At 32.5% G+C, this 17,692-nt stretch overlaps 1 protein-coding gene across 4 annotated transcripts; it reads left to right on the top strand.

Moving 5' to 3' along the window:
- The first annotated feature begins 12,191 nt into the window (after positions 1-12,191).
- LOC128161635 (GTPase IMAP family member 4-like) lies at positions 12,192-17,680 on the top strand. 4 transcript variants are annotated; one of them, XM_052824952.1, is made up of 5 exons: positions 12,192-12,327; positions 12,753-12,860; positions 13,622-13,699; positions 14,996-16,191; positions 16,777-17,680. In XM_052824952.1, the coding sequence occupies exons 1-5, from the start codon at positions 12,324-12,326 to the stop codon at positions 16,867-16,869; spliced, it is 1,479 nt and encodes a 492-aa protein (XP_052680912.1). In that variant the 5' UTR covers positions 12,192-12,323; the 3' UTR covers positions 16,870-17,680. The 4 variants fall into 4 exon arrangements, with proteins under 4 accessions (XP_052680912.1, XP_052680910.1, XP_052680911.1 ...); XM_052824950.1 differs by having other exon boundaries at positions 14,996-16,302; XM_052824951.1 differs by having other exon boundaries at positions 12,753-12,854; positions 14,996-17,680.
- The last annotated feature ends 12 nt before the right edge of the window (positions 17,681-17,692 follow it).

The following is a 17,692-nucleotide window of genomic DNA, read 5'->3' as shown; positions in this document are numbered from 1 at the left end:
AAATAACACAAGCACACAAACACCATACACAGTAGAACATAAAGGATACACCTTTATGAGAATTCGCCAATTAGAATAAAACGTGCAACACATGAAAGCGAAACCTCATACACGCTAAAAATCTCTTTCACTGGTCGAGATTAGACGTGAAAAGTATGTACTTGTACCACAAATTGTGAACACAATGGGAACAAAATGTTAGCTGAGAGTCGGGCAACGTTGATTCTATACGATTTTAACACTTTTGAATAGTATGTTATCAAGTGTGATTTTTCACTGTCTTGCAGGCATCTGAAGTAGAAACATTCACGGACTTACAGGCCGTTTATTTTGTTGTTATTATTTCCTTTTCTAAATACCACAAGCACACAAACTTGATACACAGTAGAACATAAAGGATACATCTTTATGACAATTATCCAATTAGACTAAAATGCGCAACACTTTAAAGCTTTATCTAGAGCGATAGTTATTTGAAATAAAGTCGTAAACAGGTAAGACGGTGTTTACTCGATAACTGTTGCCATATATATTTAATGGTAATAAAAACAGAAACAAAAGGTATTGAGGTTGGACACTAAAAACACGTCCAGAAGATGTTACTGTTGACTCCATAACGAGCGCTAGCTTAAGGTTTAGCCATGTCTTGGAGTTCGAATCCCTCTAGCGGACACTGATATAAATCAATCGCGTTTGCAGTTAGATGAATGTAAACTCAAAAGTCTGGAGCCATGCGCAGTTTCAATGTAGCACAAACTGTTGCTAAAACTCTCTTTTACTGGTCGAGATTAGACGTGAAAAGTATGTACTTGTACCACAAATTGTGAACACAATGGGAACAAAATGTTAGCTGAGAGTCGGGCAACGTTGATTCTATACGATTTTAACACTTTTGAATAGTATGTTATCAAGTGTGATTTTTCACTGTCTTGCAGGCATCTGAAGTAGAAACATTCACGGACTTACAGGCTGTTTATTTTGTTGTGATTATTTCCTTATCTAAATACCACAAGCACACAAACTTGATACACAGTAGAACATAAAGGATACATCTTTATGACAATTATCCAATTAGACTAAAATGCGCAACACTTTAAAGCTTTATCTAGAGCGATAGTTATTTGAAATAAAGATGTTAACAGGTAAGACGGTGTTAACTCGATAACTGTTGCCATCAAACTATATCAAATATGATTCCATTATAAATACAATGGTAATACAAAAACCAAAAGGCGCATGAGGTTGGACAATAAAAGCACGTCCAGAAGATGTTACTGTTGACTCCATAATGAGCGCTAGCTTTATGTTTAGCCATGTCTTGGAGTTCGAATCCCTACAGCGAACACTGATATAAATCACTCGATTTTGCAGTTAGATGAATGTAAACTGAAAAGTCTGGAGCCATGCGCAGTTTCAATGTAGCACAAACTGTTGTTACAATTGTGTCGCTAAAAAACTCCTTTACTGGTCGAGATTGGACGTGAAAAGTATGTACTTGTACCACAAATTGTGAACACTATGGGAACAAAATGTTAGCTGAGAGTCGGGCAACGTTGATTCGATACGATTTTAACACTTTTGAATAGTATGTGATCAAGTGTGATTTTTCACTGTCTTGCAGGCATCTGATGTATAAACATTCACGGACTTGCAGGCTGTTTATTTGACTATTTCGTTATCAAAATACCACAAGCACACAAACCTCATACACACTAGAACATAAAGGATACACCTTACTAACAATTCTACAATTAGAATAAACCGTGCAACACTTAAACATGAAATTCACAAAGGTGAAAACTAGATCAAGCTTCATTTTCGACACTCTATTACTCCAAGAATGTATGTCGTCAACCTTATTATAGTTAATTTCAATTTCAATAAATGTGAGGGCAAGAGGAGTCACCTTAAGCTTTATATAGAGTGATAGTTATATGAAATAAGGTTGTTCACAGGTAAGACGGTGTTTACTCGATAACTGTTGCCATCAAAATATTTCAAATATGATTCCGATATATATTCAATACCGATAAGAAACAGAAGGTGCAAGAGGTTCGACACTAAAAGCACGTCCAGAAGTTGTTACAATTGACTCCATAACAAGCGCTAGCTTTATGTTTAGCCATGTCTTTGAGTTCGAATCCCTCTGGTGGGCACTGATATAAATCTATCGATTTTGCAGTTAGATAAATGAAAACTGAAAAGTCTGGAGCCATGCGCAGTTTCAATGTAGCACAAACTGTTGTTACATTTGTGTTGCTAAAAATCTCTTTTACTTGTCGAGATTAGACGTGAAAAGTATGTACTTGTACCACAAATTGTGAACACAATGGGAACGAAATGTTAGCTGAGAGTTGGGCAACGTTGATTCGATACGATTTTAACACTTTTAAAAAATTTGTTATCAATTGTGACTTTTCACTGTCTTTCAGGCATCTGAAGTAGCAACATTCACGAACCTGCATGCTTTTCATTTGTTTGTGACTGTTTTGTTGTCAAAACAACACAAGCACACAAACTTCATAGTACACAGTAGATCACAAGTGATACCACAAGCACCAAACTTGATATAAGGCAGAGCAAGTGCAGAAATGATGCACTTGTTTGAAAATTATCCAATTAGAATGAATTGAAAGCATGTAATTTTGTAAAGAAAAAAAAATGGAAGAGACTTGATTGTTGACACTCTAATATTCTAATTATGTATTTTACTAACCTTCTTATAGGTAATTTCAATTCAAATGTGAGCGCAAAGGGGAATCCGTTTAAGACTGTTCTAAAGTGATAGTTATTTGAAATAAGGTTGTTCACCGGCAAGACAGTGTTTACTCAATTACTGTTGCCATCCAGCTGTTGCTAATCAGGAAAATCTTTAATGTGTTCCCTTTTTGTATTCAACAGCGATAAGAAAAACAAAAAAAAAAAAGACGCAAAAGCTTGGACACCAAAATTTCGCCCCGTAGATGGGACTGTTCATTTGATAACTAGCGCTAGCTATATGTTTTGCCATATCTTAACTTCTATCAGTCGATAATGACAAGAACCCCAGGGGCCATATCGCACACCTGAGCAACAATAGGCATGATAAAACCAGCTTAATTGAGTCATCATACAACATATATAGACAATATGGTATAATAAATGTCAACCCTTTATAAATAAAAATCTATTTTCCACCTGGTTGTTCCTATGTTTATAATCAAGTGCCATTTGAATATGATGATTCTATAGTCAAAATACATGTTGAGCATTGCAGATTTTAAAAAAAACCTCTAAACAATTGCTTTCTTTAAGAAATAAATCTACATTAAACTTTAAACTCCTTGTGAGACCCAAGAATCGTCCAGACGCGAAAGTCTTAACATTTTACAAGAATAAGCAATGTGACAAAATGCTTGCATATGGGTAAAACCATACATGTATGTGATAACATTTCAGGTTTTGTGAATAATTAAATTTTTTTCCTTAGTACAATGGGATGCCCAAGATTGGCCCCAACCGACTCCTCAGGATTTTGATTTAAAAAAATTTGAATCTACACTATCTGAAGTTGTTTCCGATAAAGTTGCATTTTTTTAAGCAAATGGTTTTTAAGAATTTTTTTTATCTATATATTCCTATTAAAAGTTCCCCCTGTCGTGATCCAATTCTACCCTCGGAGATAATGAGTTAAACAGATTTGAATTTATACAAGCTGAGGATTCTTTCACACAGGTTTCAGCTGTCCATGCTGATTGTTTTCTGAACAGATTTTTGTTTAAAATTTACTTAATACATTCCTATGTAAAATTTCGACCTCCCGTTGTGGTCCCATCATACCTTCGGGGGTCCTAATTTGAATTTGAATCTACATTACCTGAGAATGCTTCCACATAAGTTTCAGCTTTGCTGGTTGATTGATTTCCTAGAAGAATGTTTTTAAGGATTTACTCTATATATTCCTATGTAAAAATTCGCCTTCCCGCTGTGGTCTCACCCTACCCCGGGGAATCAGGATGTTCAAAAGGTTGAATATATTATACTATACCTAAGAATGCTTCCACATAAGTTTCAGCTTTGCTTGTTGAAAGGTTTCTGAGAAGATTTTAAAAGCTTTCCTCAATATATTCCTATGTAAAAATTCGACGTCCCATCGTGGCTCCATCATAATTTTCACAACTATGAATCCAAACTACCTTAGGATGCCTCTACATAAGTTTCGGCTTTCCTGGCCAAATGTTTTTAATAAAAAAATTCACGAACATTTTCAATAATTTCTAGTTATTTTCCTTTGTAAAAGGGCGTGGTCCTTAAATGTAACAACTTTGAATCCTCCTTCCCTAATGATATTTGTGCTAAGTTTTGTAGAAATTGGCCCAGTGGCCCGTTGGAGAAGATGTTGGGAATGTGAAAAGTTTACGGACAGATGGACACACAGACAGACATAAAGACGGACGACAGACAAAATGTGATCAGAAGACCTTATTGAGCTTTCAGCAAAGATAAACTTAAAACTAGATAATTTGAAGCTGAGTGCATCTTAACTCCTCAAGAGGCTCATAAAATTGTGAACCTATTTGGAACGAAATTTAGTTGGGAGTTTGAAAACTTTGATGCAACACGATTGAAGTTAATTGAAACAGAATGTTAGCTGACTGTAGGAAAAGGCTTATGTAAAACGTGTTTAATAATTTGTTATAGTAAAGTGTCATATGTGTTTATTCATCTGAAATAGGAACATTCATTTCGGTATAAAAGTGTCCAAGCATACAAACTTTATACACAATAAAGTGTAAATGATACACTTGAATGAACAATTCCAGAGAGAATTAAATGCACGTCACTTATATAATCTAAAATAGCAAAGGTAGGAAATGGATGAGAATATATTGTCAAAACTCCCTTATTTGGTTTTTTATTTCGACATCAATATGCTTGCTTTTTAATTCAAATGTTAGTGCAATGGCAAACAGTTTAAGCTTGTTCGTCAGTGATTATTATTTGAAAAAAGGTATGTCCACAGAATGTCATCTTGCGATTATCAGTTTAAAGGGGCCTAAAGTTGATCCTTTATATTATGTATCTCCAAACAAAATAATTAACTCGTAAACCAATAGTTTTGGGCATTCACAAGACCAATCTGACAAAGAGTCATACGTTTAGCTAAAGATTGTCAAACAGGACAGAGTGCATCCACAAAATACTTTGCCTTGACGAAGTCAAATCGCGTAATCAAATTTTACACTTCAAATCCCGTTTGCAAAAAAATAAATCGTAAGAAAATGTGTTTAAATGGTTTAACGCTGCAACGTTACAAAAGGTATGCAATTCTTAATAATATTTTCAAGGAAAGGATCTTTTCTGGTTTTCGACTTGTCAAACGTAAATTTGATTAATTGTTCATTAAATCAAGATGAAAGTATATTAAAATAGTATATTTTACTTTCTTTTTTATTATGATACAACTTGGCATAGAAAAAGTAATCAATGTTTAGAATCTAACAAGGACTATATTTTTTGGCATAATATTGGCGTAGGAAAATATCACATGTTTTGCAATTCAGAATGGCTGCAGATTAATGAGTCTATTTTAGCATTTTAAAACAATAACATTAAGGATGACGTTTACTCAGAATGAAAAAAAATTCCACTGATGATAATGAAAAACCAACTATTGTGTGTTATAGACCTTTTATTGTAGTGTCATTTTTCATTTTTTCAAAAAAGTAGGTCAATGACCTACTTTTTGAGTTAATGTCCATTGTATATTTTTGGAAAATTAAAGGAAAATCACTTAAAATTTTACACTATGATTAAGATTTTCTTAATTGTGAAAATAATACAAATTGCTCAACACTTTTGAAAATGAAATACAATTCATGAATGGCAATAACACTAAATACATACAAAGAATTAGGTTTTCCTTCACAATTTTTATAAATATTCCAGTCCGAATTTCCTCTATCACTTTTCAAATTCCTACCCATTTTTGGTCCAATTTTACAAAAAGTTGAATGATGATAATACAAAAACATTTATAGTATTAAACTACTTATATTGATCTTATTCTGTTGGCATATAATTTATATGAGGTCAATGATCAACATTTTGAGATATGGTGTCTTTTCTCGTTTTTAAGCATATTTCAATATTTTTGAATTTATGCCATACGGTTATTATAATGAATAAATGAGGAAAAACTACCAGAAAATATGCAAAATTATATAGACTAAAATATATAATCTTAACTTTAATATTAGAGTACTTCCAAAAGTGTTTTAGCAGAAAACAAAATCTGCAAAATTTAGTCCGAATTTCCTCTGTTTGACTAAAAGTCTATTTTCGTTTTGGCATAATTTCATAATATAGTAGAAATATCAAATGTTATGTCAATAATAATTCATTTCACAGATACTTTTTGTGTTTAGAACAAATTTTACTCATGACATTGAGCTTTATAACAATCCGAATTCGAGAACTCAAACCCTGAGTAAACAACACCCTTAATGTGGAATTTTTTTTTACTAATGTGAACTGATGATATGATACTTGGGTTTCAGAATATGTTTTTGAAATATGATCTGCCTATCAAATTACATTTTTCTAAACCTTTTAACGCTCCCGTTCTATACATTGATTTTTGTGAAAAAATCACTAAAATCAGTTTTCTCTCTTATTAAAGGGTCAATATATTAGCTTTTCTGTCAATTTATTTATTTATATAAAGTCTTCATTATACATAAAATTAGAAATATTTTATTATTGGAAGCATAAAAAAATAATCAAATTTTAAGAAAATTAGAGGATATACGGGCTAACCAATATCAATTTTAGTTTAAATATTTATTCCAATTTAGTAGTATAAGCTGATAGACATTCTGATATTCTATCATTTCATTGAAGAATAGAATCTTCAAATCTTAAACAAATGTCTACAGAACTTCAAAGAGCAACACTTATTTTTATCATCCTTTACGTTGAGGAAAAAGGTAGTGACCTTGACCTGACCTTTTTGTGAAAACAAAAAAGGTTTAATTTGATTAAACTGATAAGTTATTTGGTAATATGATTAGTTTAACTGTGTCAAAATTTCATGAATTTCTTATTATAAGAAGTATGTTTGACAACGAGAAGACCCCTTCCTTAAATGTATTGTTAACCATTTTATTGTATAATTTTACATGGTTCATGATAATAGTGAATTGCTACAATATTTATTTATGAACTGATTGATATGTTGTTTTTTTTAATTTGTAACCTCCCTTAAACTTCTCGAGATTAACTGTGGGGTGCTGTCTGGGAGGGGAACATACTTCACCAGCAACTTTATTAATCTGTAAATGCCTTTGCAGGGGTAGAGTAGTCCGTATAAATAGATGTAAATTGCCTAAAACGGTGTAGTCTAGTGTTGAAGATGTCGGAGGCTCAATCTAGACGGGCACTAGATAGATTTGTAATTAAGTTTTACATTATTTATTTATTTGGATTTACCGAGTGGCACTATTTATATTACCGACGTTCTTGGTAAAATTATTCCACACCAAGGACTGTTTGATAAATAATATAGTGATAGCCTTTAATTAAATGGCTATCTTTCCCCTGTTATATAAAATTAACCGGTTTGCACCTAAATATTAACCAAGGTAAAATATTTTGGTAGTTTGGTTACTTGGTTAATTACCGAGTCCACTTAAATATTTACCAAGGTGGAGTCTGTGTGATTGGGTTGCCAAGTAAATCACCAAACATCACCACAACATTTTCCGAGGTGTTTCATTGATTAATAATCTATTTATTGCGTATTTTTGTTTATTAGATGAAGAATATCAAATTATTATTTTTAGATTTATAGCATGCCGACTCAATATATCGAGTATCTGGGTCGCATGCTGACTGACGTTTTTCGTACTAATTGCTTGAACATAATTATTCACCATGTTGTCTACGGACTTTTCCGTTATTCTCCCGATTAAGACAAAGAACACACGGCGGGTGTGACCGGTCAGCACAGGATGTTCACTCTTCCTAGGCACCTGATACTACCTCCGTGGCGCTCTGCTTTGAAATTGTATTTCGTTTTAAGGATTTTTTAGATGGTTGACAGTTTGTTATTTTTTTATTGTAAATAAACTGTATATGAGGTTTTTGGTCCTTCGTTGTTATTAAAACTATAAAATATATAAAATATAAATTTGGTATTTATCAATTCTGGGAAATTCATAGTTTTCGCCAGGATCAAATACCCTAGAAATAAAACTGTGTTGACGTGTTTGCCTCGCGTCATAATACTCGTAAAAGATATTTTCTATTTAAGGCGTGACTACTTACAAAGCAGCAAGATGTTTTTTAATGTCCCGAGCTTTAAATTTCATTTAGAGATAATGACATATACATTATTTTTAAATGCTTTCTGTCTAAAAAAAAAATACTGTTTGATAACAGTTTTATCAATGTACATTTATTTGTATTTCAATTCACTCTTAATCTAAAGTTCTATATGTATTCTTCCAAATTACATTTGAAATTACAATTGCTTATAAACATACTGATAAATTTTTGTATCTATGAAATCTACCCCCCCCCCTCCAAAAAAAAAGGAATTAATTATATCGAAAATCTTCTTTGATGATTAAAAAAAATATGTTTACTTATAGAAATGCAAATAAAAGTTATTTTCTCGATACGAATGCAGCTTCCTGGTTCTTAATGTTCTTTATGTTATTATTTTTACCTGCCATAGAAAAGCCGGTCAGATTAAATGTATATAGATGAATGAATTAAATGGGTTTTTTGTAGACGAATATTTCATTCTCATAGCTTTCATTTTATAGCATTTTAATCTTTAGTTAATATTTAATTTTTGACATCAATGTATTTTGTTATCAAGGTAAGTGCTGAATTTTTTGCTATTAAAATGTGCAGTCTTATATAGACGAATGAATCTATTGAAAAGAAATAGTTCTTATTGATTAAAGTGCTTACATAAGTCTATTAGTAAAATGTTTTTATTACATGTATTTTTATAATCAATGTCTTCATATAGAAACGGTTTCATCTGTTTCAGCCCATTACATCCATAAATTACTGTTAATTCCTGCCATTTTTTTTATATGAACAGTAATTCTGTGTTCCTATTTTACAAATTGAACTATTTTCTGACCTCGTCTTCGTGATATAACTCAAATCTAATGAGCGGATAAAACACTTAATGCTCATTTGATGATTTAATGCAATTATAATATATGAAAAAATGTTATTAAAACGATGTTAATGATAACTATATAACAAATGTTGAAACAATAATACCTTGATTTAAAAAGATTTACCTTTTATTTGATAATTAATACTTTTACTGCTACTACTACTACAACTTCTTTTACTACTACAACTTATTATATTTTTTTGACAAAAGTCGATCCTCAAATTAATAGGAAAATCATAGAAATAATATGAACGAGTATATTATTAATGAACTCTTTTTAAATTAAATTTGTTGATTAAAAACAATAAAACTATCAGATCACTGTGGGCGTAACATATATTAAAAATATTTATTTTTACATACATACATTGTTGCCGGAGGACACAATTACATGTACAAGGTAAGAAGTTAAGCTTTTTAAATAATCAAATTATGACTCGCAAGACTGGCAATGCTCTCAGTACTTTGATTTATATATAATGTGGGTTAAAACGAAGGATAACTCTTTCAAACTAACTGCGCGATACATTGTTTACGGCGTTTTGTGTTTATTTAAATCAAACTTAAGGCATGTTTTGTTACTTGAAGTAAATATAAGAGACAACGATTTCTTTGAAACGACAACAATTTGCACATTTGCGCTATCCTTATGTGCAAAAAAATGAATAATTAAAAAACGATCGACAACAAGCTATATAACAGTCATATAGTAAACAAGACGATACCCTGTATGAGAAACTTTTCCAATGATATCAATGTAATATTCCATCTTTTTAAATCATTAATCTGTTATTCAAACACTAAAGCATCCATATGTTTGAGTTTTCTTAACTTATGTTTACTTATTATTTACATTATAACAGCGTAGATGTAAATAAGACTGCTACAGTTTTCCCCCTTAACGGCCGCTAACGTTGGTCAAATGTGAAAAAAAGTTGCAGGCATCTAAAGTAAAAATTTTTGAAACTACTTCATATTCCTTAGAGGATGGTGAAAATTAAAATTCATATATCTTTTTTATCAGCTCTCAAAACCTTTTGAAATCTTAAGAACACCCTTAGATTAGTCCACTCTAACATATTAGCGCGTAAAAATCATAGAAAATATTTGCAAAAGTTCCTTTCTAACCGACAGCCTGCAAGACAGTGATTTTACATACTCCGGCGCTAAGCCGGGAACCGTAGTTATATATATATATATATATATATATATATATATATATATATATATATATATATATATATATATATATATATATATATATATATAAATATGTACTCAGATCATACCACTTACGATAAGTATCAGGAAAAACTTGTTAAAACTTTTAATCTGCATTTGGACAAAGAATAGTTTGAGGAATTTCTAGTGTTTTAAATTTTTCAACACTACAAGAAACAGTTTGTAATGTCTTAGTCCCAAAATAATAGAGCATGAAATGGCAATTCCGGTTTTAATATCATAATGAGCAGCACTACGTATTGTACTCGACGAGAAAGTTCAGAGCTAACTAGATAAATTCGTTGATTTTAACTAAGATGCTGCTCTTGTTTACTGTACATGTAGTTAAAAAACATAACTTAAGTAAGACTGTAAATGAATAGAATGATTCAGAAGACTGTATTGTTGTGGCTTTTTTATTGTCCTCCTGATCTCTTTCAGAATAATAGCTAAATGAGCTTTTGTTATACATGTAGAAGTTGGTGTGAATTGGATCAATATTGATACGTAAGTCTATTAAAAGAATGACAAAATCAGTTACACTGAATTGAAGAATTATCAAATAAGTTTGCTGTATCATTTAAAACGATAAGTAAAGAATTTTAATGATGTTGATAATAGTGGTTTAATTTAAGAATGGGTGACCAAGGCATGAAAACTAGCTTTTCTCCCCATAAAATCAGAGTTGAGCAACTTAGGAAAGCAACAGTTTTATGTCATGTTTAAGTACAGGACTCTGGAACTGAAGAAGCGTAATATTGAATTTTTTTATCTGTCTTAGTCTTGTGCTAATCAACTCGACTCTTTTCCTTTTCCAGAAATCAAAGAGGTGTATCAAAATTTCGAAACAAACATTTTATCGTTTTATCTATCAGCATTAGAAAGCGTTTGACTATCAAAAGATGGAAAATCCCTGCAAATTAGAATATACGGAAAAACCTCAGTGACTATATTTTTTTTTTTATATTTTTTATAAAAATCTTCATTTACATTATGAATATGTGATAAAGCGAATTTTTAATAGTGTGACAGTAAAATCTTGCTAAAAAGCCTCTCAATGCCTATGTCTAATTGCAATTGTTAATGTACATGTAGGTCCTCAAAATAGACGAATCTCAAGCACATACTTTTTTGTTTGTCGCCCTTTCTGCTTCGCTAGTAATTTACTCGGTATACCTTCAAAATTCGCTTCCTCCTATTGTCAATGCATTTTGATGCTGTTTTATTTCCTTCTAGTAATATTTATTGTTCGTAATGATTTCAATTAGTCCACTCTCTTTCTATCACATCATTTTCTATGGCCGCTGACAAAAGTATGCAGTGCTATTTTCACATCCAATTTCAGTGGCTACATTATGATGAGAATTCAAGTGGGTTTGAGGCGTCATACCAAATTTGAATTTCTTCTCATTCAATCGTGGTCATGTACATGTAGTTTAAAACTACACTTACTGTTAGATAATTCTTACACATGATTTTAATTATATTTCTATTCCTTTACTTGCAAAACAAAATCATATCGATGTCAAAGGACATGCTTGTTAGAAAAAAATATGTGGTTTTGGGGGGTTTTATTACAATGAGATACTTAGCTTTGTAGAGCCCCTTTTCAATTGTGTTACTAATGATAATCTGTTTTATCGTGTAATAAAAACAAATGGTATGTATCAAAAAACTTGTTTCTTCTGCCTTATAGGTTAACCTTATAAGGTTACTCTCATTTATAAATGGTTTGGAACAGTTGATTAACATATTTATAAATTTTTATTAAAAATATAAATCAGGATATCACGACTTTGTCCATTGAAGCAAGGAAGGAAACGAAGAACTTCGATGGATAATAATGCAGGAAAATTGTGTAAATATCATAGAAAATTACTAGCAATCACTGGGTGAACATTGCATACAGAACAACACAAAAATGGGTAAGTGTTTATTTTTGTCTTTTTTATTTTTTCTCTTTTTTTTTCTTTTCCTGTCTTATAAAACACCTCGTCTGCGATAAAATTACATCCACAAGAGATTTGAATAAGGTTGATTTAGTGCCAGTTTTTTGTTTTTGTTTTTTTTTTTTCGTTCTTTATTTCTTATTTTGTGTTTTGTTTTGCTTTTTTGGTTTTTTTTTTTGTTTTGTTTTGTTTTGTTTTTGATTTTTTTTTGGTTTGTTTGTTTGTTTGTTTTTTGGTTTTTTTTGGGGGGGAGGGGTGTTTTGTTTTGTTTTTTATTCATATTGTTTTGAATCTAGTCAGGTAAAGACACAAGACAATTAATTTTATCTAAATTTTATATCAAGAAATGAACAAAATACACAATTATTTGACTTGAAGGCGTTTATGTCTTGTTTTACAAGCTTCTAACTACTGGTGTTGTAACGGCTGCACTCACTCAAACGAATTCGGAAGGAGGAAATGTGTCCAATGTGGAACGACGAAGAACGGCTACAGTGGAGGAGGTGGGGGTCAGTTTCCAATTATTCAAATGTTAAAATGTTGAAATCATTTATATTAGCGAAAAACTTATTTTTGTGGATTGTAAATCTATCAGACTCGATGTAATCAATAAGTTCTATCTATGGTTAATATAGATTATTTTACCATTTGTTGGAAATGTTAATACACCTAACTACTTTGTATCGATACACGTATGTTTCAAGAATAACTGGAATGTTGAATTTATATATGAGAAGCAAATTTTTGACTTTGTCATTTTTCCCCCTATTTTCATTTGTCCTTATGTATGTATTTTACCCGTCAAAATTGTCCCATTTCAATCATCTATAAACATGCATATGGTTATGTACTGGTCTATGTTTTGGTTGAAGCAATATGAGCTGCAATTTTCATGATGAAATTTTTTTTAAAGAAAATGTCATTTTTTACTAAAATGACAAAACTATCATGGTTTTTAAATTTCTTTTCGCCAAATTTTTGTGAAAAGGCCGTTAAGGAGCCTTAATTGGAGCAAAATTGAATTATTGTCATCCTGTACAAAAATTGATTTGCTACATGTTCCTTAGAAGAGATATATTTCCCCTGAAAAAAAAATAATGATTTTTTTTTACACCTTATTTATCATAAAAGTTTACATTATATGCAGACTTATCATACTAGCAGTATTTACAGCAAAATAAAATTCTAAATAATACAGCTCATATTACTTTAACGTATTTGTGATTTAGAAATGCTTTACTGTTCTTGTTGTTGTTGTTTTTGGTTATAGACACATGGCGATGCTCTCAATGTACGTTTATCAACGAGGGGCAAAGATCCAAATGTAGTGCCTGCGGGGCATACAATGGTATGTACTTCTATAAAACTATTCTCCTTGAATTTGCTTACATAATATGCTTTTAGGTAATCACTGACGTTAATTTTACAGACGACATTTAAATTTAAGGTTCCTTTACGAATAAACCGGATTGGACCGTAAATATTGTTTCGTTATTTTGTTAATTTGTTGTTAAGTTCAAGACTCAGACTTCTCTAAGCATAGGTAGACGTTGAATTATAATTTAGCGATCGTTTTGCTTGATATTTAATAAAACTTGGTACAGTCAGGTTCTTTTAGAATGACAATGCCGCCTACAGATATCTAATCATTGGGTCTTGTATTAAGGTTAAACAGGTTTGGACAAACGAACGCACTGCATCGTTTTACGGGCATTTCATAATATTTTGTTGTTAGGTAATTCGTTATACTGTGGAATCATTTTTGTTCTTGGGGGACCGACGTTCGTAGCTTTTGTGGGTAACCCCTTCACACAAATTTACATCCCTACGAACTATATTTTAGTATATATTTACAAAAATAGAGTTTGCCACCGACGAAATTACGTCCCTACGAACCAGTAAAATTTTCGCTACCCACTAAAATTGACCCCCAAGAATAATCAAAGTACCGAAGTAATGAAAACCGGACTCTTTTGGTGTTTACGCATATTGTGTAGTAAAGACTGAAAATCTCTCTCTCTCTCTCTCTCTCTCTCTCTCTCTCTCTCTCTCTCTCTCTCTCTCTCTCTCATGCTTTTAATGTCGGCAAAACGTCAAAGAGCGACCAAATTTTGTAAGCGGCTATAAATAAAAATATGTCTGTGTAGTAGAAAAAATTCAAAACAGTTGCTGCCTTGAATTTTGCAACAGGCGTTATATATTCAATCCCCGTTTCTTCAACGCGCATCAAGTAATTCAAGAAAATTCTTGCGCATTTTATTTGTCCAAAATGCATAGTTTTGTTTTTAATAAGAAAACTAAAATTAAAGATAGACAATTCTCTCGAAATTAAAAAAAAAGAAACAAAATGCCAACACTTTTGACAAAACGTGGCTCTTTCTGTAATACTATTTGGTATAGCGGAATCTTTTACTTTGACGCTGTTTGGATTTTGTTTACTGTTGAAGTTGTGCTATTTATAGTAACATTGGCGATTTGCCTGCCTACAGCCAGGACTCTGCTTTCAGCAGAGCCCGGCTAAAATGACTCCACAATAAGTAGTATTGTGCGCAGCATGTGTATATGAGATTGCTGTGATTGGTTTTTTTCTGAATTACAAAAATCAAATAAAAGGATAACTTATGTGTTCGGTGGTGTTTTGAAGGAGGTCATGGCCATGGGCAGGATGATGGTCATTCACCGCGTGGAGGGCGAGGTGGGCGAGGAGGGCGAGGAAGATACGGACGAGAAATTGACAACGAAGTACGCATTGTACTTCTTGGAAAAACTGGAAGTGGGAAAAGTGCAACAGGTAATACCATACTAAACGGTGAATTGTTCGCATCCACAACATCCGGTTCATCCATTACGTCACGCTGTACCAGCAGGCAAGCTCAGAGATTCGGAAAGGAAATCCAAGTAGTTGATACGCCAGGAATATTTGATACCAACTTACCTAATGATGTTGTGCAGAAAGAAATTGTCAAATGTATCGGAATGACCTCCCCTGGTCCCCATTGTTTCTTATTAGTACTTGGACTCACTCGATTTACACAAGAGGAGGAAGAAAGCATCGACCACTTTGTCAACTATTTTGGAAGACGCGTGTTTCGTTATTTTATCGTTCTCTTCACACGAAAAGATGATCTTGATCACCATGGAAAGACGCTGGACGATCACCTACGGACTGTTCCGACCAGTCTAAAGAAAATCCTTGGCCAATGCGATCATCGCTGCATTGCGTTTAACAATCGGGCTCCAAGTCCTGCTCGGCACGATCAAGTTGAAGATCTTCTTGAGATGATTGACGAAATTTTACGTCAAAATCACGGAGAATGTTACACTAATGAAATGTACTCGGAAGCTGAGAAAGTGATGAAACAAAGGCAATATCAAATTGAGAAGAAAAGGGAACGGGAACGGGAACGAGAAAGAAAGGAAATCGAACGCGAGGTTGAACAAAAGTACAGAGGCCAATATGGTTCCCACTATAAAAGCCAAAGTGCCTTAGAACAAAGAGTAGCGGAGTTAGAATCAATGCGAGATCACTACGCGCACCGATCGACTGCTCTTGAAAGAGAAGTCAGGGAGCTTGAAGACGAAATAGACTACGAAAAAAGAAAATACGGATCCCCCAGTTCAAAACTCGTGGCAAAACTTAGGAATCTAGAAGACGAGCGTACACAGCTTAGTTCTGGAAGAGGAGCAGCTTCGGAAAGAGAGATCGAGGACCTAAGACACGAACTGAAGCGCATGCAAAAACAAACCAAGAAAATGAACAAGGAGAAAGACAGGATATACCAGGAGAGACTCGAGCAGCTGGATCATAAGTACAACCAGCTCCAGAATGCCCGCACAGAGGTAAGAACGGAAGTGGAGTCCGGAAGTGGGAATGTGGGTGAAGCCTTGCTTGGTGGTATTATGAGCATAGGGAAGCTTATCTGGAAAGGAATACAAATGTTATTCTAACTGGTATGCTTCACTTGTGTTTTTTATGGAGTTCAACGTACTTTATTCAATCTAGAGTGTCACAGTCATGTTGTTTTAAGTATTCATATGTTCGTAGGGACAGGTCACAGAAAACAGGGTTTCTTTAACGGTCAATGATTTACATAAACAAAATGAAAATATGTACTGGTAACGTAAATGTATATGACATGTATATATACAAGTTATTAGATTGATACTCTCGGTACTGTTTTAAATTAACTATACTTTAAGCTTAATTGCTGAAAAACCAAACTCGGTCATTGCTCGTAAACATTTTATCCATGTATATATAAAACTTTAACGTTACAGTGAAATTCAATTTAAAAACTCATTGTCGAGTATTTTCATTCTGGTTGTATTAAAACAAACTAAATATTACATGTTGTTGTAATAAACATGTACATGCTATAAAACAAAAAAATAGTTAATGTCAGTGATTTCCTGGTCATCCTTTAGTCACCTCGGGGACGGGGAAGGCGAGGACGAGGGCGAAGACGAGGTCAAGGTCAAGGTCAAGACCCGTGCTACTTAGTCTACCCTGAACACTAAACGTACACTGTATATAAATTGAGTTTTTTAAACTGTAAAGAGGAAATAGCGCTAGCTTTATAACGCTTATTATATGAAATGATTCTTTTTTCATGACATGTATTTTTAGCAAGTTCCCTGCTATGTTGGAAAACTTAGTTTATAACTCTGTTCAACTGAGAAATAAGCTATATATAGGGTATAACATGATGTAATATGTGTTTGACGATTGTCTGTGATCTATTTTATTTTACTTTTTATGTGTTATGTCATATTTGTTCATAGAACAATTTAAGCAAATAAAGCACGACCCATTGTTAAGAATGCCTAGTACGATACATAACATTATAAATACACAACAATTCTAGTTAAGGTTCGATTATGTATGATATTCATTATACTATTATCAAGAATAACCATGAACAGGGAAGAACATTTTTACATTTGAAGTACTTTGCTGTATGGTTTTCTATAAATATAGATGTTTAAATCTGAACAAAAAGGAAATATTTCAATGCAAAAATTCTCCGAAGAGGAAATAATTCTTGATTGTATCATGCATGTATGTTACATGTACGTGGTTTTCAAGAATAATTTCTGAATAAAAATGTTTATATCAAAAAATAAAAATAACTTTAAGAGTATACTTGATAAGTAAAACGTGTGAGAAAAGTAACCTGGGTCTCAAACTCGAATTATACTTTTTTTCGCCCTACGGTGAACATTCTTTCTAAATTAAAAGCAAAATTATATATGATGCGGGATTTTGTTTATACTTGATAGTGAGAAAAAAGGTTAGAAGATTAATGTCGGACTACAAATAAAAACAGTATTTGATTTCTTT

Source organism: Crassostrea angulata, chromosome 8, assembly GCF_025612915.1.
Source record: "Crassostrea angulata isolate pt1a10 chromosome 8, ASM2561291v2, whole genome shotgun sequence".
Classification (NCBI taxonomy): Eukaryota; Metazoa; Mollusca; class Bivalvia; order Ostreida; family Ostreidae; genus Magallana; species Magallana angulata.
This window is presented reverse-complemented; position numbering and strand designations above follow the sequence as displayed.

What these genes read in the sequence shown, in the direction of transcription:
- LOC128161635 (XM_052824950.1), top strand. An exon ending in CTACAGTGGAGGAGGTGGGG is followed by an intron (nt 12,861 to 13,621) that starts GTCAGTTTCCAA and finishes TTTTGGTTATAG; the next exon opens with ACACATGGCGATGCTCTCAA. An exon ending in TGCCTGCGGGGCATACAATG is followed by an intron (nt 13,700 to 14,995) that starts GTATGTACTTCT and finishes GGTGTTTTGAAG; the next exon opens with GAGGTCATGGCCATGGGCAG.